The 21,928-nt window shown below is 49.8% G+C and overlaps 2 protein-coding genes across 2 annotated transcripts; both read right to left on the reverse strand.

Moving 5' to 3' along the window:
* Positions 1 to 5,171: 5,171 nt before the first annotated feature.
* On the reverse strand, positions 5,172 to 5,720 carry LOC136836621 (SUMOylated effector protein AmpA-like). The gene has a single exon (XM_067101085.1). It carries the CDS (start codon positions 5,718 to 5,720, stop codon positions 5,172 to 5,174), a length of 549 nt encoding a protein of 182 aa, XP_066957186.1.
* A 321-nt stretch (positions 5,721 to 6,041) lies between these two features.
* Positions 6,042 to 8,688, reverse strand: LOC136836622 (SUMOylated effector protein AmpA-like). The gene is made up of 3 exons (XM_067101086.1): positions 7,989 to 8,688; positions 7,229 to 7,788; positions 6,042 to 6,539 (listed from the first exon to the last, which is right to left on the reverse strand). The coding sequence occupies exons 1-3, from the start codon at positions 8,686 to 8,688 to the stop codon at positions 6,042 to 6,044; spliced, it is 1,758 nt and encodes a 585-aa protein (XP_066957187.1).
* Between the last annotated feature and the right edge of the window lie 13,240 nt (positions 8,689 to 21,928).

Raw genomic sequence — 21,928 nt, forward strand, 5'->3', positions numbered from 1 at the left:
ACCTGGGGTGGACAAACAGGTTTGCAGGAGGAGGGTGGATGTGTCATGTATTACATATTCTATCTAAATATTATTATTATTATTATTATTATTATTATTATTATTATTATTATTCAGAAGATGTACCCTATTCCTATGGAACCAGCGTCCCACCGGCCACTGACTTGAAATGCAAGCTTCCAAAGGATGTGGTGTTCACTTGAAAGAAGTAACGGAAGCTAACGGGAAATACAGAGAGGGGAGACCAGTTATGAAACAAGAAAAAAATTAAATGAACAAATAATGACAGAACAGAACCAGAAGACTAAATTACAAAGCCAGAAATTAAAAATTTGAGTCTCCAAAAGAATGAGGAGACTGTAACACAAGACCAGAAATCGGAGTCTCCAATTGACCTTAAGTCGAGAAATCACAACATTTGAACAGGTAACCAGTAAGGAAATGAGCAAAGTCAGGCCAGCACTTATCGCCACGTTAAACCCGAGTAATCTATTGCGAGGAAAAGCAAATCCGACTTGCTACAATGCCGGATCGTAAAACCTGATTAGAGGAAATCACAGAGATAAGGGGCCACTGCAGAAACAGCACCTTCCCCCCACCCCCTAACCATCCCAAAACCATTGCATTTCGTGAGACACCTTCCAGTCCGCGACAGGCTACGTTTCAGGGCTTTCGCAGCTCTGAAATATCCATTCCTCAGTGCCAGACTTCACTTCCCGAACAAGGGGAAGGGAAAAGTCGACACAGCATCATGTAAGTACTCATACTTGCCACTCCCTCAGTGGGGCTGTTTATTGATTCGTGACAAAAGTAACTACGGGAGAAATCGTCTGGTTAAATTGGATCCAAGATACGAAAGTGGACACTGAAAGACCCCAAAGGGTTTTGTCGAAACCTAGAGAGTCCCTGGTCTAGAGAAAGGTCTTTCAAGGTCCAAGATATGAAAGTCAACAGTAAAAGGCCCCAAAAGGTTTTGTCGTAACCTAGAGAATTTCTGATCCACAGAAAGCTCTTTCAAGGTCCAAGACATGAAAGTGGTCACTGCAAGACACCAAAGGGTGTTGTCGAAACCTAGAGTTCCTGGTCCAGAGAAAGGTCTTTCAAGGTCCAAGATAGGAAAGCGAGCAGTAAAAGGCCCTAAAAGGTTTTGTCGAAACCTAGAGAGTTTCTAATTCACAGAAAGTTCTTTCAAGGTCCAAGATATGAAAGTGGATACTGCAAGACCCCGAAGGGTTTTGTCGAAACCTAGAGAGTTTCTGGTCCAGAAAAAGGTCTTTCAAGGTCCAAGATACGAAAGTGGACAGTGACAGGACCCTAAATGTTTTGGTCGAAATTTGAAAAGGTCTTAAAAGGCCTTACAAGGTCTTCTAAATTGCCTATGATGTGTATTCTTGCGTGTGATATCCAATGAACTGAAATTTTAATGCTGACAGTCAGCAGTCAGAATCTACTAATTTTCCAGAGGAACAAATTTGATCAAATAAATATGTATAACCTGTGCAAGAAATATTTCAAATTTTATATATTTTTAGCTTTTCCAGTGGCAGGATTGCGGTTAGTTTCACATTATCGGCAAGAGAATTAGCAGAGAACTGCATTCTACCAATGCAGTTCTAAGTGGATCTCTGAAGGAAATACAGATTATGTTACAAAGGCGACATATCAGTATTTAAATATGGTGGATTCTCTACGGGATGTCCCCAGGGAAAAAAACGACACAACAGTCAATGCAAAATTCATACTTTTCACTGTTGTGCAGGATACTTTCACAACATCAACATTATTCACATCATGCAACTATGCAGAGCGATTATCAGGGCTTACCTCACATACACACACACAAACTGCATCACTCACTTTTATCTCATACTGTCGCACACTTCCTGAAGGTCAAGGCCCTTCCATTCTAAGGCCTCTTTCACTCCATCTATCCTACGCTCTCTAGGTCTTCCCCGCTCTCCTAACGCCTCTGAATTAGATACACGCCCTTTTCATCAACCGATCGTCCTCCATGTCAGCCACACACGACCAAAACATCTCGAAAGTGTTCATCTCAATCGATTCAACCTTGTTTCTTTTATGAGCATTCAATATCACACTTCATTTCCACAAAGGAGAGTTGGCTCAACAGTCCCTTTATACCAGCTTACCTTAGCTTCCATAGAAACTTCAAGACTTCCCAAACGTTTGCACACACCCAGCGGTTTTCCCCGCTTCACTTATTCTGACTTGTCTCTTCTTTCCTTCTACCATCTTCCATTACATTTACTCTTTCACTAGCTTGCAGTTTCTCCCAACTATCCAAAATCAGTACTCTATCATTTGCAAATATCAAACACTACACATTCATTCACGACTCATTTTCTTACTCCACAACTTTGCACCTACTCAGCCGTTCTTCCTCTGAACAAGGGATTTGCAACAGTGATAAAATCAATGCAACCTGTTTTAGGTCATTTGTGCTTCCTTCACTGGAATACTGTTCTCCGGTGTGGATGTCTGCTTCTGCCAGAGATTTCTATCTCTTTCAGACAGAGTGGTTCGTGGTTGGCAGGTTTCTTTTCCTAACATTAGCAGTTGTGACTTGGACCATCAAAGGACGGTCTCTTGTTCATCACTTTTTCAGAAGTTGTATTTTGATGGAAATCTTTCATATCCACAATTGATCCCTGGTCCCCTTTTCCTGCCGAGAGCAACCAGATTCGCTGATCAGCAGAAGCACCAATATGCAGTAAATGTTTTGCCTCGCTGTCGAACTTCTCAGTCCCAGAGGATCTTTGTTCGTCACACCGTTGGACTGTGGAACAGTCTCCCTGAGGATGTTGTGCCACTGGAACTTCACAAGGCAAGCTAAAGCGGAAATGAGAGGGATATGCTACGCTCATGCCATCCTTAGCAATCGAGTCTGCACAAGCAACAATCTATTCGCTACCGCGTCTGATTATGTGGGACCAACATGCGTGAGTGATTGTGTATAGAGAAATTCCATGACTGCATACTTTGGGGAAAACGTACCTTGCAGAAGTCTAAATATCCTTTGTCAAAAGCCTGTTCCTGTGAGATACAGTACAATGCTTTGTTGTCATGCCAAAGATGCAAAAGATTGGTTTGTTTGCCTGAGCAAGATGATAAGAGGATAAAGCTTTCCAATGCCTTTTCAAACTGACAGAAATGCAGATTAAATTAGGATGTTAGTATGATTAACATCAGACAGCGGTGTTATCTTACTTAACATACCCGGGGAATTAAAAATTCCTTTAATGACTTGAATAAGCCTACCAAATTATCAGTCAAAATGATAAACGTATATATACAATGGAGTGAATTAAGTATATCTCTTGGCAAAAGAAAGATGCCTGTTTACGGCAGGAAAGATTCTGCCCGTGGGGCAGCATCTGATTTCTCATGCCATGCCCAGGAAGGGGCTAATAATATTCATCACGTGCACCAACACGGTGCAAGATCCACTAGGCAGCAGATTACCAGTGTATTCAAGAGCTTAGAACAATGACGCAATGTGACAGAGTGGAAAAGGATACTGGGGGGCCTGTTATATCCTGCAGGAGAAGCCCATGTCTGATACTGTCAAAGAAGTCCATTTCCTTCATACTCCTTGCACAGATATTTGGTATCCGCTTTGGTACAATGAACCCAATGAACTGCCAAAGTCCTGTGTTCCAAGAGATTTTGTCTGTGTCTTTACTGAAATAAGGCCAAACTATCATGGGCTGATCCAGTAGTCCATCAATGTGCCCTGACTAATGACACCAGCCATACCAAGTGCTTCCTTTGTAAATTGTCTACCTTCATTTGTTGCTTAGAGAATATATCCAAACCAGTTCCTGTCTCTTTTGGCCCCCAGAAGAACTATTTTATCAATGCCTCTTGGTAAAGTTATACTTAGCCTTCCTATACCAGAAAAAAATAAAGATAAGGAATATTGAGAACACTTTGGGAGAGCTCACCATTATTATTATTATTATCATTATCATTATTATTACTATAATCATGTTGTTTCTATCACAGTTTGGAAAAAATCAGGTGGTAAAATCAAGGATTTGGTCATTGTTAACATATACTTTGTTATCTTCACTTTTATATGCATAATCTTAACTTTCATGTGGAGCGGATGTATCAAATATTTATATCTTACCTCATCACATTTTTTACATCCAACATACACGTTCCTGTGTTATCTAACCTCATGTATACATAGTAACACTATTTATACAACTTCAACAATTCCAGGCGAAATTGGATGACTTGTACGGTAGAGATGTTGGTCATAATACTGGCACTCAAACCTCGTTCCTCCTGCATCGCAAAGACCCCATCCTCAATGTTACTCACTTTCACCAACTGGTCTCTCCCCTCCACTGAATCCACAAGTAAGACCTTCTCACCAGAATTCTCTCCTGGAGTCACTTCTCCCTCTATGGCATCCCTAACAGCCCCTGCTTTTTCCAGTGAAACCACACCTACAGCATCCACAACTGGGACCTCCCTCCCAGGGTCATCAACTCCAATCACTACTTCGAACTACTCCACTGTTACTACTAAAGTGTTTTCCCACACAAATCCATCTAATAGTGGAATTTACTCCAGCGTCCACTCATCGAAACATGCAACCAACATTTCCTCCTCCAATGCACACACAAGTGGATCTACCGACTCTCCAACAACTTCCCCTACTACTAGAGATTTCTATTCCTCTAAAGGGAAAATTAAGAACTCTACGACATTTCCACCTATTACTACTTATTCGTCACCCGACACACATGCCCATAACGCCATTTCTTCCTCTTCCAACACCTCCAAACCGAAACATCCTCTACTTCCATATCTACGGCAACCACCCTCTCTTCCACCACCCCTACCTCCACAACTGAAACCTCCACCATTACCAAATCCACCCCAACCACCACCTCTTCCTCCACAACTGAAACCTCTTCTACTTCCACATCCACCCCAAACACCACCTCCTCCTCCACAATTGAAACCTCTTCTACTTCCACATCCACCCCAATCACCACCTCTTCCTCCACAACTGAAACCTCCACTACTTCCACATACACCCCAACCACCATCTCTTCTTCCACAACTGAAACCTCTCCTACTACCACATCCACCCAAACCACCACCTCTTTGTCCACAACTGAAATCTTCCCTACTTACACATCCACCCCAACCACCATCTCTTCCTCCACAACTGAAACTTCCCATCCTACCATATCCACCCCAACCACCACCTCTTCCTCCATAATGGAAACCTCCCCTACTAGCACATCCTCCCAAACCATCACCTCTTCCTCCACAACTGAAACCTCTTCTACTGCAACATCCACCCCAACCACCACCTCTTCCTCCACAACTGAAACCTCCCCTACTACAACGCCCACCCCAACCACCACCTCTTCCTTCACAACTGAAACCTCTCCTACTACCACATCCACCCAAACCACAACCTCTTCTTCCACAACTGAAACCTCCTCTACTTCTATATCCACCCCAACCACCAACTCTTCCTCCACAACTGAAACCTTCCCTACTTCCACATCCACCTCAACTACCATCTCTTCCTCCACAACTGAAACCTCCTCTGTTTCCACATCTACCCCAACCACCATCTCTTCCTCCACAACTGAAACCTCCTCTGTTTCCACATCTACCCCAACCACCATCTCTTCCTCCACAACTGAAACCTCCTCTGTTTCCAACATCTACCCTAACCACCATCTCTTCTCCACAACTGGAAACCTCTGCTTCCACATCTACCCCAACCACCATCTCTTCCTCCACAACTGAAACCTCCTCTGTTTCCACATCCACCACAACCACCACCGCTTCCTCCACAACTGAAACCTCCTCTGCTTCCACATCTACCCCAACCACCACCGCTTCCTCCACAACTGAAACCTCCTCTGCTTCCACATCTACCCCAACCACCACCTCTTCCTCCACAACTGAAACCTCCTCTGCTTCCACATCTACCCCAACCACCACCGCTTCTCCACAACTGAAACCCTCCTCTGCTTCCACATCTACCCCAACACCACACCTCTTCCTCCACAATCAACTGAAACCCCTCTGCTTCCACATCTACTCCCAACCACCACCGCCTCCACAACTGAAAACCTCCTCTGCTTCCCACATCTACCCCACCACCACCGCCTCTCCACAACTGAAACCTCCTCTGCTTCCACAGCTACTCCCAACAACCATCTTCTTTCCTCCACAACTGAAACCTCGTCTGTTTCCACATCTACCCCAACCACCATCTCTTCCTCCACAACTGAAACCTCCTCTGCTTCCACAGCTACCCCAACCACCACCTCTTCCTCCACAACTGAAACCTCCTCTGCTTCCACATCTACCCCAACCACCACCGCTTCCTCCACAACTGAAACCTCCTCTGCTTCCACATCTACATCAAACACCACCTCTTCCTCCACAACTGAAACCTCCTCTGCTTCCACATCTACCCCAACCACCACCGCTTCCTCCACAACTGAAACCTCCTCTGCTTCCACACATCCATCCTTCAAATCCACCACCGCTTCTCCACAACTGAAACCTCCTCTGCTTCCACATCTACCCCAACCACCACCGCTTCCTCCACAACTGAAACCTCCTCTGCTTCCACATCTACCCCAACCACCACCGCTTCCTCCACAACTGAAACCTCCTCTGCTTCCACATCTACCCCAACCACCACCGCTTCCTCCACAACTGAAACCTCCTCTGCTTCCACATCTACCCCAACCACCACCTCTTCCTCCACAACTGAAACCTCCTCTGCTTCCACATCTACCTAATCCACCACCGCTTCTCCACAACTGAAAAACCTTCTCTCAAGGCCCACATCTACCCCCAACCACCACCGCTTCCCTCCACAACTGAAAAGCCTCCTCTGCTTCCACATCTACCCCAATCCACCACCTCCGCTCTCCACAACTGAAACCTCCTCTGCTTCCACATCTACCCCACCACCACTGCTTCCTCCACAACTGAAACCTCTCTGCTTCCACATCTACCCCAACAACCACCACCGCTTCCTCTCCAGCTGAACCTCCTGGTTTCCAGTGCACATCTACCCTAACCACCACCGCTCCTCCACAACTGAAACCTCCTCTGCTTCCACATCTACCCCAACCACCACCGCTTCCTCCACAACTGAAACCTCCTCTGCTTCCACATCTACCCCAACCACCACCGCTTCCTCCACAACTGAAACCTCCTCTGCATCCACATCTACCCCAACCACCACCGCTTCCTCCACAACTGAAACCTCCTCTGCTTCCACATATACCCCAACCACCACCGCTTCCTCCACAACTGAAACCTCCTCTGCTTCCACATCTACCCCAACCACCACCGCTTCCTCTACAACTGAAACCTCCTCTGCTTCCACAGCTACCCCAACCACCTCCTCTTCCTCCACAACTGAAACCTCCTCTGCTTCCACATCTACCCCAACCACCACCGCTTCCTCCACAACTGAAACCTCCTCTGCTTCCACATCTACACCAACCACCACCTCTTCCTCCACAACTGAAACCTCCTCTGCTTCCACATCTACCCCAAACACCACCTCTTCCTCCACAACTGAAACCTCCTCTGCTTCCACATCTACCCCAACCACCACCGCTTCCTCCACAACTGAAACCTCCTCTGCTTCCACATCTACCCCAACCACCACCGCTTCTCCACAACTGAAACCTCCTCTGCTTCCACATCTACCCTGTTCCACCACCTCTTCCTCCACAACTGAAACTCCTTCATCTGCTTCTACATCCAATCTCAACCACCACCTTCTCCCACAACTGAAACTCTCCTCTGCTTCCACATCTTTTTTTTACCCCAACCACCATCTCTCTCCTCCACAACTGAAATCTCATCTGCTTCTTTACATCCACCCCAACAACCATATTATTCTTCTCCACAACTGAAACTTCCTCTGCTTCCTACATCTACCCTTAACCACTCACCGCTCCTGCCAACTGAAATCTCATCTGCTTCAACATCCACCCCAACCACCACCTCTTCCTCCACAACTGAAACCTCCTCTGCTTCCACATCTACCCCAACCACCATCTCTTCCGCCACAACTGAAATCTCATCTGATTCTACATCCACCCCAACCACCATCTTTTCCTCCACAACTGAAACCTCCTCTGTTTCCACATCTACCCCAACCACCATCTCTTCCTCCACAACTGAAATCTCATCTGCTTCTACATCCACCCCAACCACCATCTCTTCCTCCACAACTGAAACCTCCTCTGTTTCCACATCTACCCCAACAACCATCTCTTCCTCCACAACTGAAACCTCCTCTGTTTCCATATCTACCCCAACTACCATCTCTTCCTCCACAACTGAAATCTCCTCTGTTTCCACATCTACCCCAACCACCATCTCTTCCTCCACAACTGAAACCTCCTCTGTTTCCACATCTACCCCAACCACCATCTCTTCCTCCACAACTGAAATCTCATCTGCTTCTACATCCACCCCAACCACCATCTCTTCCTCCACAACTGAAACCTCCCCTGTTTCCCCATCTACCCCAACCACCATCTCTTCCTCCACAACTGAAACCTCCTCTGTTTCCACTTCAACCCCAACCACCATCTCTTCCTCCACAACTGAAACCTCCTCTGCTTCCACATCTACCCCAACCACCATCTCTTCCGCCACAACTGAAATCTCATCTGCTTCTACATCCACCCCAATTCACCACCTCTTCCTCCACAACTGAAACCTCTGCTTCCTCTGGTACATCTACTCCCAACCACCATCCTTCTCCTCCACAACTGAAACCTCCTCTGTTTCCACTTCTACCCCAACCACCATCTTCCTCTACAACTGGAAACTCTCTGTTTCCACATCTACCCTGTTCACTCATCTCTTCCTCCACAACTGAAATCTCATCTGCTTTCACATCCACCCCAACCACCATCTCTTCCTCCAATAACTGAACCTCCTCTGTTTCCACATCTACCCCAACAAGTCATTTCGCGTACAACTGAAACCCTCTGTTTCCATATCTAATTCCAACTACCATCTCTTCCTCCAATAACTGAAATCTCCTCTTGTTTCCACACCCACCCCCAACCACCATCTCTTCCTCCACAACTGAAATCTCGATCTGCTTCTACATCCACCCCAAATCCACCACCTCTCCTCCACAACTAAACCTCTCTTGCTTCCAATCACCAAATCCAATTACCCTGGCCACAACTGAATCTCATCTGCTTCTACATCCACCCCAACCAACATCTTTTCCTCCACAACTGAAACCTCCTCTGTTTCCACATCTACCCCAACCACCATCTCTTCCTCCACAACTGAAATCTCATCTGCTTCTACATCCACCCCAACCACCATCTCTTCCTCCACAACCAGTCTTCTTCTGTTTTCAGTGCACATCTACCCCAACCATCTCTTCCTCCAATAACTGAAACCTCTGTTTCCATTCAATTCTAACTACCATCTCTTCCTCCACAACTTGAAATCTCCTCTGTTTCACATCTACCCTAAATCCACCATCTCTTCCCTCCTCCACAACTGGAAACCTCCTCTCTTGTTTCCTCCACATCTACCCCCAATCCACCCATCTCTTCCCTCCACAACTGAAATCTCATCTGCTTCACATCCACCCCAACCACCATCTCTTCCTCCACAACTGAAACTCCCCTGTTTCATTTACCCCAACCACCATCTCTTCTCCACAACTGAAACCTCGTTTCCACTTACCCCCAACCACCATCTTCCTCCACAACTGAAACCTCCTCTTATAACATCTACCTAACCAGCATCTCTTCCCCAACTGAAATCTCATCATTTCTACATACACCCTAACCACCACATCTCTTCCTCCACAACTAAAACCTCCTCTTGTTTCCACATCTACCCCAAATCCACCATCTCTTCCTCCACAACTGAAACCTCTCTGTTTACTTCTACCCCAGTCCACCATCTTCTCCACACCAAACCTCTCTGTTTCACATCTACCTAATCCACCATCTTCCTCCACAACTGAAACCTCCTGTTTCCACATCTACCCAACCACCATCTCTTCCTCCACAACTGGAAACCTCCTCTCTCTGTTTCCACTTCTACCCCAACTACCATCTCTTCCTCCACATCTGAAACCTCCTCATTTCCACTTCACCCCAACCACCATCTCTTTCTCCACAAACAAACTCCTTCTGTTTCCACTTCTACCCCAAATCCACCATCTCTTCTCCACAACTGAAACCTCCTCTCTGTTTCCACTTCTACCCCAACCACCCATCTCTCTTTCTCCACAACTGAAACCTCCTCTGTTCCACATCTACCCCAATCACCATCTTCTTCTTCCACAACTGAAAACCTCCTCTCTGTTTCCACTTCACCCCAACCACCCATCTCTTCTCCACAACTGAAACCTCCTCTGTTTCCACTTCTACCCCAACCACCATCTCTTCCTCCACAACTGAAACCTCCTCTGTTTCCACATCTACCCCAACCACCATCTCTTCCTCCACAACTGAAACCTCCTCTGTTTCCACTTCTACCCCAACCACCATCTCTTCCTCCACAACTGAAACCTCCTCTGTTTCCACATCTACCCCAACCACCATCTCTTCCTCCACAACTGAAACCTCCTCTGTTTCCACATCTACCCCAACCACCATCTCTTCCTTCTGTCAACTGAAACTCCTGTCTGTTTCCACTTCTACCCCAACCACCATCTTCTTCCACAACTGAAACCTCCTCTGTTTCCACACATCTACCCCAACCACCATCTCTTCCTTCCACAACTGAAACCTCCTCTCTGTTTCCACATCTACTCCAACCAACATCTTCCTCCACAATCAAACCTCTGTTTCCTCACTTCTCACCCCAACCACCATCTTTTCCTCCACAAACTGAAACCTCCTCTGTTTCCACATCTACCCCAATCTTTACCATCTCTTCTCCACAACTGAAACCTCCTCTGTTTCCACATCTACCCCAACCACCATCTCTTTCTCCACAACTGAACCTCCTCTGTTTCCCTCACTCACCCCAACCATCCACATCTCTTCCTCCACAACTGAACTCTCCTCTGTTTCCACTTCACCCCAACCACCATCTCTTCCTCCACAACTGAAACCTCCTCTGTTTCCATGATCACTCTAACCACCATCTCTTTCCTCCACAACTGAAACCTCCTCTGCTTCTGCACATCTACCCCAATCCACTATCTCTTCTCCACAACTGAAACCTCCCTCTGTTTCCACATCTACCCCAACCACCATCTCTTCCTCCACAACTGAAATTTCCTCTGTTTCCACTTCTCACCCAACCACCATCTTCTCCACAACTGAAACCTCCTCTTCTGTTTCCCCAATTTCTACCCCAACCACCATCTCTTTCCTCCACAACTGAAACTCCTCTGTTTCAGATTCACCCAAAATCACCATCTCTTCTCCACACTGAAACCTCCTCTGCTTCACTTCTACTCCCAACTACCATTCTTTCCTCCACAACTGAAACCTCCTCTGTTCCACTTCTACCCCAAACACCATCTTCCTCCAACGAAACCTCCTCTGTTTCCCCACATCTACCCCAACCACCATCTCTTCCTTCACACCGAAACCCCTCTCTGTTTCCACATCATCCAACCACCATCTTCCTCCACAACTGGGAAACCTCTCTGTTTTCCACATCTATCCTAACCACCATCTCTTCCTCCAACTAAAGTCCATCTGCTTCTACAGATCCACCCCACACCATCTTCCACAACTGAAACCTCCTCTGTTTCCACTTCTACCCCAACCACCATCTCTTCCTCCACAACTGAAACTCTCCTCTGTTTCTGGTACATCTACCTGTTCACCATCTCTTCTCCACAACTGAAACCTCCTCTGTTTCCCCAGATCACCCAGCACCACCATCTCTTCCTCCACAACTGAAACCTCCTCTGTTTCCACATCTACCCCAACCACCATCTCTTCCTCCACAATCCAGTTCCATCCTGCTTCTATGACCACCCCTGCCACCATCTCTTCCTCCACAACTGAAACCTCCTCTGTTTCCACATCTACCCCAACCACCATCTCTTCCTCCACAACTGAAACCTCCTCTGTTTCCACATCTACCCCAACCACCATCTCTTCCTCCACAACTGAAACCTCCTGCTTCCACATCACTCCCACCACTCACCGGCTTTTCCACAACTGAACCTCCTCTGCTTCCACATCATTCTCTGAACCACCACCCTTCACAACTTGAACCTCCTCTGCTTCCACCATCCCAACCACCCATCTTCCTCCACAACTGAAACCTCCTCTGTTTCCCCAACATCTACCTAAACCACTCCTTCACAACTAAAATCCAGCTGCTGCTTTCTACAGATCCACCCAATCACCATCTCTTCCTTCAACTGAAACCTCCTCTGTTTCCATCACCAACCACCATCTTCCTCTTCCTCCACAAACAGTCTTCTCTGCTTCCACATCTACCCCAACCACCATTCTTCCTCCACAACTGAAACCCTCTGCTTCCACATCTACCCTAATCACCGCTTTCTCCACAACTGAAACCTCCTCTGCTCACATCTACCCCAACCACCACTTCTCTTCCTCCACAACAGAAACCTCCTCTGCTTCCACATCTACCCCAACCACCACCGCTTCCTCCACAACTGAAACCTCCTCTGCTTCCACAGCTACCGGAACCACCACCTCTTCCTCCACAACTGAAAACCTCCTCTGCTTCCACATCTACTCCCAACCACCACCTCTTCTTCACAACTGAAACCTTCCTCTGCTTCCAGATCTACCTCTATCCACCACCGCTCTCCACAACTGAAACCTCCTCTGCTTCTACAGCTACCCCAACCACCATCTCTTCCTCCACAACGAAACCTCCTCTCTCTGTTTCACATCTACCCCAATCCAAATTACTTTTCTCTACACCAAACTCTCTCAGTTTTTCCACAGCCACCCCAATCCACTCATCTCTTCCTCCACAACTGAAACCTCCTCTGCTTCTGCAACATTCCCAATTTCCAACGCCACACCACCGCTTTCTCCACAACTGAAAACTTCTGATTTCACATCTACCTGTAACCACCACTCGTTTCTCCACAACTGAAACTCCTTTCTCCTTCCAGATCTACCCCAACCACCACCGCTTCCTCTCCACAACGGTAACCTCCTGCTTACACATCTACTCCAACCACCACCGCTTCCTCCACAACTGAAACCTCCTGCTTCCACATTCTAATCAACCACCACCGCTTCCTCCACAACTGAAACCTCTCTGCTTCCACATCTACCCCAACCACCACCGGCTTCTTCCACAACTGAACCTCCTCTGCTTCCACATCTACCTAACCAATACTGCTTCCTACAACTGAAACCTCAAGCTCACATCACCAACCACCACAGCTTCTCCACAACTGAAACCTCCTCTGTTTCCCCACATCTACCCCAACCACCATCTCTTTCTTTCACAACTGAAACCTCTCTGTTTCCCACTTCTACCCCAAATCACCATTCTTCTCCAATAACTGAAATTTCCCTCTGTTTCCACATCTACCCCAACCACCATCTCTTCCTCCACAACTGAAATCTCATCTGCCTCTACATCCACCCTAAACTAATGCATCTTCCTCCACAACTGAAACCTCCTCTGTTTCACCACCCCAACCACCATCTTTCCTCCACAACTGAAACTCCTTCTCTTGCTTCCACATCTACCCCAAATCCACCATCTCTTCCTCCACAACTGAAACCTCCTCTGCTCCCACATCCAATCTCAACTACCATCTTCCTCCACACAACTGAAACCTCCACTGCTTCCACATTGAACACCCCATCCACCATCTCTTCCTCCACAACTGAAACCTCCTCTGTCTCCACATCCACTCCCACAAATCACCACCGCTTCCTCTCCACAACTGAAACCTCCTCTGCTTACACATCTACCCAACCACCACCGCTCCAACTGAAACCTCCTCTGCTTCCACATCTACTCCAACCACCACTGCTTCTCAACAACTGAAACTTCATTTCCACATCTACCCAACCACCACAGCGCTTCTCCGCCAACTGGGAAACTCTCCTTCATTTCCACATCTACCCCAAATCCACCACTTTTCCCACAACTAAAAACCTCCTCTGCTTCCCCACATCTCACCAAACCACCACTTGCTTCTCAACAACTGAAACCTCCTCTGTCGTTATCCAACTCCAAATCACCACAGCTTCCTCCACAACTGAAACTCCTCCTGTTTCCACATCTACCTCAAAATCACCATCTCTTCCTCCACAACTGAAACCTCTGCTTCCATCACCTCCCAACCACCACTGCTTCCTCTAACAACTGAAACCTCTTCTGCTTCCACATCTACCCCAACCACCACCGCTCTCTCTCCCACAACTTCACGAAACCTCCTCTGCTTCCACATCTACTCCAACCACCACCGCTCTCCACAACCGAAACCTCCTTCGCTTCCACATCTACCCCAACCACCACCGCTTCACACAACTGAAACTCTCTGCTTCCACATTTCACTCAACCACCACCGCTTCCTCCATTAATCGAAACCTCCTCTGTTTCCACATCTACCTCTAATCCACCACTGATTCCTTCCACAACTGAAACCTCCCTTCGTTTGCCATCATCTGAATCCACCATCTTCTTCCTCCACAACTAAACCTCCTCTGCTTCCCCTACATCTACCCTGAATCCACCATCTCTTCCTCCACAACAGAAACTCTCTCTGCTTCCAAGACATCTGTACTCCCAACCACCACTCTTCACAACTACCATCACTTCTCCCTCCTCCCCCACTTCCACATCTGAACCATCACTTCTCCCTCCTCCCCCACTTCCACATCTGAAAACTCTACTTCCAGCCCGACCATCACCTCTCCCCTCCCCACTTCCACATCTGAAAACTCTACTTCCACTTACAGCCCGACCATCACTTCTCCCCTCCCCCAACACTTCCACATCTGAAAACTCTACTTCCACTTACAGCCCGACCATCACTTCTCCCTCCTCCCCCACTTCCACATCTGAAAACTCTACTTCCACTTACAGCCCGACCATCACCTCTCCCTCCTCCCCACTTCCACATCTGAAAACTCTACTTCCACTTACAGCCCGACCATCACCTCTCCCTCCTCCCCACTTCCACATCTGAAAACTCTACTTCCACTTACAGCCCGACCATCACCTCTCCCTCCTCCCCCACTTCCCTCCACATCTGAACCTCTCCCTCTACTTCCACTTACAGCCCGACCATCACTTCTCCCTCCTCCCCCACTTCCACATCTGAAAACTCTACTTCCACTTACAGCCCGACCATCACCTCTCCTCCTCCCCACTTCCACATCTGAAAACTCTACTTCCACTTACAGCCCGACCATCACCTCTCCCTCCTCCCCCACTTCCACATCTGAAACTCTCTTCCACTTACAGCCCGACCATCACCTCTCCTCCTCCCCACTTCCACATCTGAAAACTCTACTTCCCTTACACCGACCATCACTTCTCCCTCCTCCCCCACTTCCACATCTGAAAACTCTACTTCCACTTACAGCCCGACCATCACTTCTCCCTCCTCCCCCACTTCCACATCTGAAAACTCTACTTCCACTTACAGCCCGACCATCACTTCTCCCTCCTCCCCCACTTCCACATCTGAAAACTCTACTTCCACTTACAGCCCGACCATCACTTCTCCCTCCTCCCCACTTCCACATCTGACCATCACTTCTCCCTCCTCCCTACTTCCACATCCACTTCCACTTACAGCCCGACCATCACCTCTCCTCCTCCCCAACTCCACATCTGAAAACTCACTTCTGACCAACCTCTCCCTTCCACTCCACATCTGAAAACTCTACTTCCAGCCCGACCATCACCTTCTCCCTCCTCCCCACTTCCACATCTGAAAACTCTACTTCCCCTTACAGCCCGACCATCACTTCTCCTCCTCCCCCACTTCCACATCTGAAAACTCTACTTCCACTTACAGCCCGACCATCACCTCTCCCTCCTCCCCACTTCCTCCACATCTGAAAGCCTCCCTTCTCCTCCCCCACTCCATCCACTCTACAGCCGACCATCACCATCACCTCTCCTCCCCAACCCCCTGAAAACCACTACAGCCCGACCATCACTTCTCCCTCCCATCCCTCCTCCACTTCCACATCTGACCATCACCTCTCCCTTCCACTCCACATACAGCCCCGACCATCACCTCTCCCTCCCCCCTCCCCACCTCCACATCTGAAAACCTCTCTTCATCTGAAAACTCTACAGCCCGACCATCACTTCTCCCTCCTCCCCCACTTCCACATCTGAAAACTCTACTTCCACCTACAGCCCGACCTCACCTCTCCCTCCTTCTTCCACATCTGAAAACTCTACTTCCACTTACAGCCCGACCATCACTTCTCCCCTCTCCCTCCTCCCCACTTACAGCCCGACCATCCCTCCCCATCTCCTTCTCCCTCCTCCACTCTGAAAACTCTACTTCCACTTACAGCCCGACCATCACCTCTCCCTCCTCCCCACTTCCACATCTGAAAACTCTACTTCCACTTACAGCCCGACCATCACCTCTCCCTCCTCCCCACTTCCACATCTGAAAACTCTACTTCCACTTACAGCCCGACCATCACCTCTCCCTCCTCCCCAACCTCCACATCTGAAGCCTCTACTTCCACTTACAGCCCGACCATCACCTCTCCTCCTCCCCCACTTCCACATCTGAAGCCTCTACTTCCACTTACAGCCCGACCATCACCTCTCCCTCCTCCCCACTTCCACATCTGAAACCTCTACTTCCACTTACAGCCCGACCATCACCTCTCCCTCCTCCCCACCTCCACATCTGAAACCTCTACTCCCACTTACAGCCCGACCATCACCTCTCCCTCCTCCCCCCACTTCCACATCTGAGCCGACCATCACTTCTCCTCCTCTTCCACATCTTCCACTTACAGCCCGACCATCACCTCTCCCTCCTCCCCACTTCCACATCTGAAACCTCTACTTCCACTTACAGCCCGACCATCACCTCTCCCTCCTCCCCACTTCCACATCTGAAACCTCTACTTCCACTTACAGCCCCACCACTTCTCCCTCCTCCCTCCTCCACATCTGAAAACTCTACTTCCACTTACAGCCCGACCATCACCTCCTCCTCCCCACTTCCATCTGAAAACTCTACTTCCACCAGCCCGACCTCTCCCTCCTCCCCCACTTCCACATCTGAAAACTCTACTTCCACTTACAGCCCGACCATCACCTCTCCCTCCTCCCCCACTTCCACATCTGAAACTCTCTCCACTTACAGCCCGACCATCACTCTCCTCCTCCCCCACTTCCACATCTGAAAACTCACTTCTTCCCGACCATCACCTCTCCCTCCTCCCCACTCCACATCTGAAAACTCTACTTCCACTTACAGCCCGACCATCACTTCTCCCTCCTCCCCACTTCCACATCTGAAAACTTCCCTCTACTTCCACTTACAGCCCGACCATCACCTCTCCCTCCTCCCCAACCTCCACATCTGAAAACCTCTACTTCCACTTACAGCCCGACCATCACTCTCCCTCCTCCCCACCTCCACATCTGAAACTCTACTTCCTACAGCCCGACCATCACCTCTCCCTCCTCCCCCACTTCCACATCTGAAAACTCACTTCCCCTGGCCCGACCTCCCTCCCTCCTCCCCCCACTTCCACATCTGAAAACTCTACTTCCACTTACAGCCCGACCATCACCTCTCCCTCCTCCCCACCTCCACATCTGAAAACTCTCTTCCACTACAGCCCGACCATCACTTCTCCCTCCTCCCCCACTTCCACATCTGAAAACTCTACTTCCACTTACAGCCCGACCATCACTTCTCCCTCCTCCCCACTTCCACATCTGAAAACTCTACTTCCCTTACAGCCCGACCATCACCTCTCCCTCCTCCCCACTTCCACATCTGAAACCTCTACTTCCACTTACAGCCCGACCATCACCTCTCCCTCCTCCTCCACATCCCTCTCCTTCCATACAGCCCGACCATCACCTCTCCCTTCCCCACTTCCACAGCCTGAAAACTCACTTCCACTTCGACCATCTCCTCCCCTCCTCCCTCCTTCCACATCTGAAAACTCTACTTCCACTTACAGCCCGACCATCACCTCTCCCTCCTCCCCACTTCCACATCTGAAAACTCTACTTCCACTTACAGCCCGACCATCACCTCTCCCTCCTCCCCCACTTCCACATCTGAAAACTCTACAGCCCGACCATCACCTCTCCTCCTCCCCACTTCCACATCTGAAAACTCACTTCCACTTACAGCCCGACCATCCCTCCTCCCCCCACCTCCACATCTGAAAACTCTACTTCCACTTACAGCCCGACCATCACCTCTCCCTCCTCCCCAACCTCCACATCTGAAAACCTCTACTTCCACTTACAGCCCGACCATCACCTCTCCCTCCTCCCCCACCTCCACATCTGAAAACTCTACTTCCACTTACAGCCCGACCATCACTTCTCCTCCTCCCCCACTTCCACATCTGAAAACTCTACTTCCACTTACCAGCCCGACCATCACTTCTCCCTCCTCCCCCCCTACTTCCACATCTTCAGCCCGACCATCACCTCTCCCTCCTCCCCACTTCCACATCTGAAAACTTCCACTTACAGCCCGACCATCACCTCTCCCTCCTCCCCACTTCCACATCTGAAAACTCTACTTCCACTTACAGCCCGACCATCACCTCTCCCTCCTCCCCCACTTCCACATCTGAAACCTCTACTTCCACTTACAGCCCGACCATCACCTCCCTCCTCCCCCACTTCCACATCTGAAAACTCTACTTCTACAGCCCGACCATCACCTCCCTCCTCCCCACTTCCACATCTGAAACTCTCCATCCACCTCCGACCTCCTCCTCCTCCCCCTCCACATCTGAAACCTCTACTTCCACTTACAGCCCGACCATCACCTCTCCCTCCTCCCCCACCTCCACATCTGAAAACTCTACTTCCACTTACAGCCCGACCATCACCTCTCCTCCTCCCCCACTTCCACATCCTCTACTTCCCACAGCCCGACCATCACTTCTCCCTCCTCCCCCACTTCCACATCTGAAAACTCTACTTCCACTTACAGCCCGACCATCACCTCTCCTCTCCCCACTTCCACATCTCCACTTCCATCTGACCATCACCTCTCCTCCCACTTCCATCTGAAAACCTACTTCCACCCAGCCCGACCATCACTTCTCCCTCCTCCCCCACCTCCACATCTGAAACCTCTACTTCCACTTACAGCCCGACCATCACCTCTCCTCCTCCCCACCTCCACATCTGAACCTCTACTTCCACTTACAGCCCGACCATCACCTCTCCCTCCTCCAACACTTCCACATCTGAAACCTCTACTTCCACTCTACAGCCCGACCATCACCTCCTCCCTCCTCTGAAAACCTTACAGCCCGACCATCACTTCTCCCTCCTCCCCACTTCCACATCTCTGAACTTCCACTTACAGCCCGACCATCTTCTCCCTCCTCCCCCACTTCCACATCTGCCTCTACTTCCACTTACAGCCCGACCATCACCTCTCCTCCTCCCCACTTCCACATCTGAAACCTCTACTTCCACTTACAGCCCGACCATCACCTCTCCCTCCTCCCCACTTCCACATCTGAAACCTCTACTTCCGCCTTACAGACCCGACCATCCTCCCTCCTCCCCCACCTCCACATCTGAAAACCTACTTCCACTTACAGCCCGACCATCACCTCTCCCTCCTCCCCACTTCCACATCTGAAAACTCTACTTCCACTTACAGCCCGACCATCACTTCTCCTCCTCCAACACTTCCACATCTGAAAACCTCTACTTCCACTTACAGCCCGACCATCACCTCTCCCTCCTCCCCCCACTTCCACATCTGAAACCTCTACTTCCACTTACAGCCCGACCATCACTTCTCCCTCCTCCCACCTCTCTGAAAACCTCCTCCACTTACAGCCCGACCATCACTTCTCCCTCCTCCCCCACTTCCACATCTGAACCTCTACTTCCACTTACAGCCCGACCATCACCTCTCCCTCCTCCCCACTTCCACATCTGAAAACTCTACTTCCACTTACAGCCCGACCATCACCTCTCCTCCTCCCCCCACCTCCACATCTGAAAACTCTACTTCCACTTACAGCCCGACCATCACCTCTCCCTCCTCCCCACCTCCACATCTGAAAACTCCACTTCCACTTACAGCCCGACCATCACCTCTCCCTCCTCCCCCACACTCCACATCTGAAAACTCTACTTCTTACAGCCCGACCATCACCTCTCCCTCCTCCCCACCTCCACATCTGAAAACTCTACTTCCACTTACAGCCCGACCATCACCTCTCCTCCTCCCCACCTCCACATCTGAATCCTCTACTTCCCACAGCCCTGACCATCCTCTCCCTCCTCCCACTTCTCCACATCTGAAACCTCTACTTCGACCACAGCCCGACCATCACCTCTCCTCCCCCACTTCCACATCTGAAACCTCTACTTCCACTTACAGCCCGACCATCACCTCTCCCTCCTCCCCCACCTCCACATCTGAAAACTCTACTTCCACTTACAGCCCGACCATCACCTCTCCCTCCTCCCCCACCTCCACATCTCCTCCCCACTTACAGCCCGACCATCACCTCTCCCTCCTCCCCCACTTCCACATCTGAAAAAACTCCGACCATCACCTCTCCCTTCCACTTCCACATCTGACTCACTTCCACCTCCCGACCATCCTCCCCCTCCCCCCTCCACATCTGAAAACCTCTACTTCCACTTACAGCCCGACCATCACCTCTCCCTCCTCCCCCACCTCCACATCTGAAACCTCTACTTCCACTTACAGCCCGACCATCACCTCTCCCTCCTCCCCACCTCCACATCTGAAAACTCTACTTCCACTTACAGCCCGACCATCACCTCTCCCTCCTCCCCCCATCCTCCACATCTGAAACCTCTACTTCCACTTACAGCCCGACCATCACCTCTCCCTCCTCCCCTCCCTCCTCCACATCTGAAACCTCTACTTCCACTACAGCCCGACCATCACCTCTCCCTCCTCCCCCACCTCCACATCTGAAACCTCTACTTCCACTTACAGCCCGACCATCACCTCTCCCTCCTCCCCCACCTCCACATCCCTCTACTTCCACTTACAGCCCGACCATCACCTCTCCCTCCTCCCCCACCTCCACATCTGAAACCTCTACTTCCACTTACAGCCCGACCATCACCTCTCCCCTCCTCCCCACCTCCACATCTGAAACCTCTACTTCCCTTACAGCCCGACCATCACCTCTCCCTCCTCCCACCTCCACATCTGAAACCTCTACTTCCACTTACAGCCCGACCATCACCTCTCCCTCCTCCCCCTTCCACATCTGAAACCTCTACTTCCCTCGACAGCCCGACCATCTCTCCTCCTCCCCACCTCCACATCTGAAACCTCTACTTCCACTTACAGCCCGACCATCACCTCTCCTCCTCCCCACCTCCACATCTGAAACCTCTACTTCCACTTACAGCCCGACCATCACCTCTCCCTCCTCCCCACCTCCACATCTGAAACCTCTACTTCCACTTACAGCCCGACCATCACCTCTCCCTCCTCCCATCTCCACATCTGAAACCTCTACTTCCACTTACAGCCGACCATCACCTCTCCCTCCTCCCCACCTCCACATCTGAAACCTCTACTTCCACTTACAGCCCGACCATCACCATCTCCACTCCCCTCTCCTCCTCCCCATCCTCCACATCTGACCAACCTCTACTTCACTTCCTTACAGCCCGACCATCACCTCTCCCTCCCTCCAGCCCGACCATCACCTCTCCCTCCTCCCCA

This window comes from Macrobrachium rosenbergii, chromosome 56 (assembly GCF_040412425.1).
Source record: "Macrobrachium rosenbergii isolate ZJJX-2024 chromosome 56, ASM4041242v1, whole genome shotgun sequence".
In the NCBI taxonomy this organism is placed as follows: Eukaryota; Metazoa; Arthropoda; class Malacostraca; order Decapoda; family Palaemonidae; genus Macrobrachium; species Macrobrachium rosenbergii.

Excerpts from the sequence above, each read along its gene's own strand:
- LOC136836621 (XM_067101085.1), bottom strand. The coding sequence starts at position 5,720 with ATGTTGGAAACAGAGGAGGTTTCAGTTGTGGAGGAAGAGATGGTGGTT.
- LOC136836622 (XM_067101086.1), bottom strand. The coding sequence starts at position 8,688 with ATGGTGGTTGGGGTAGATGTGGAAGCAGAGGAGGTTTCAGTTGTGGAG. Across the intron at positions 7,789-7,988 it reads GATTTCAGTTGGCAGGAGCG|AAGCAGATGAAGGAGTTTCA; the intron begins GTGAGTGGTTAA and ends GATTGGATGTAG. Across the intron at positions 6,540-7,228 it reads TGGATGCAGAGGAGGTTTCA|GATGGATGTGTGGAAGCAGA; the intron begins GTTGTGGAGGAA and ends GTGGATTTGAAG.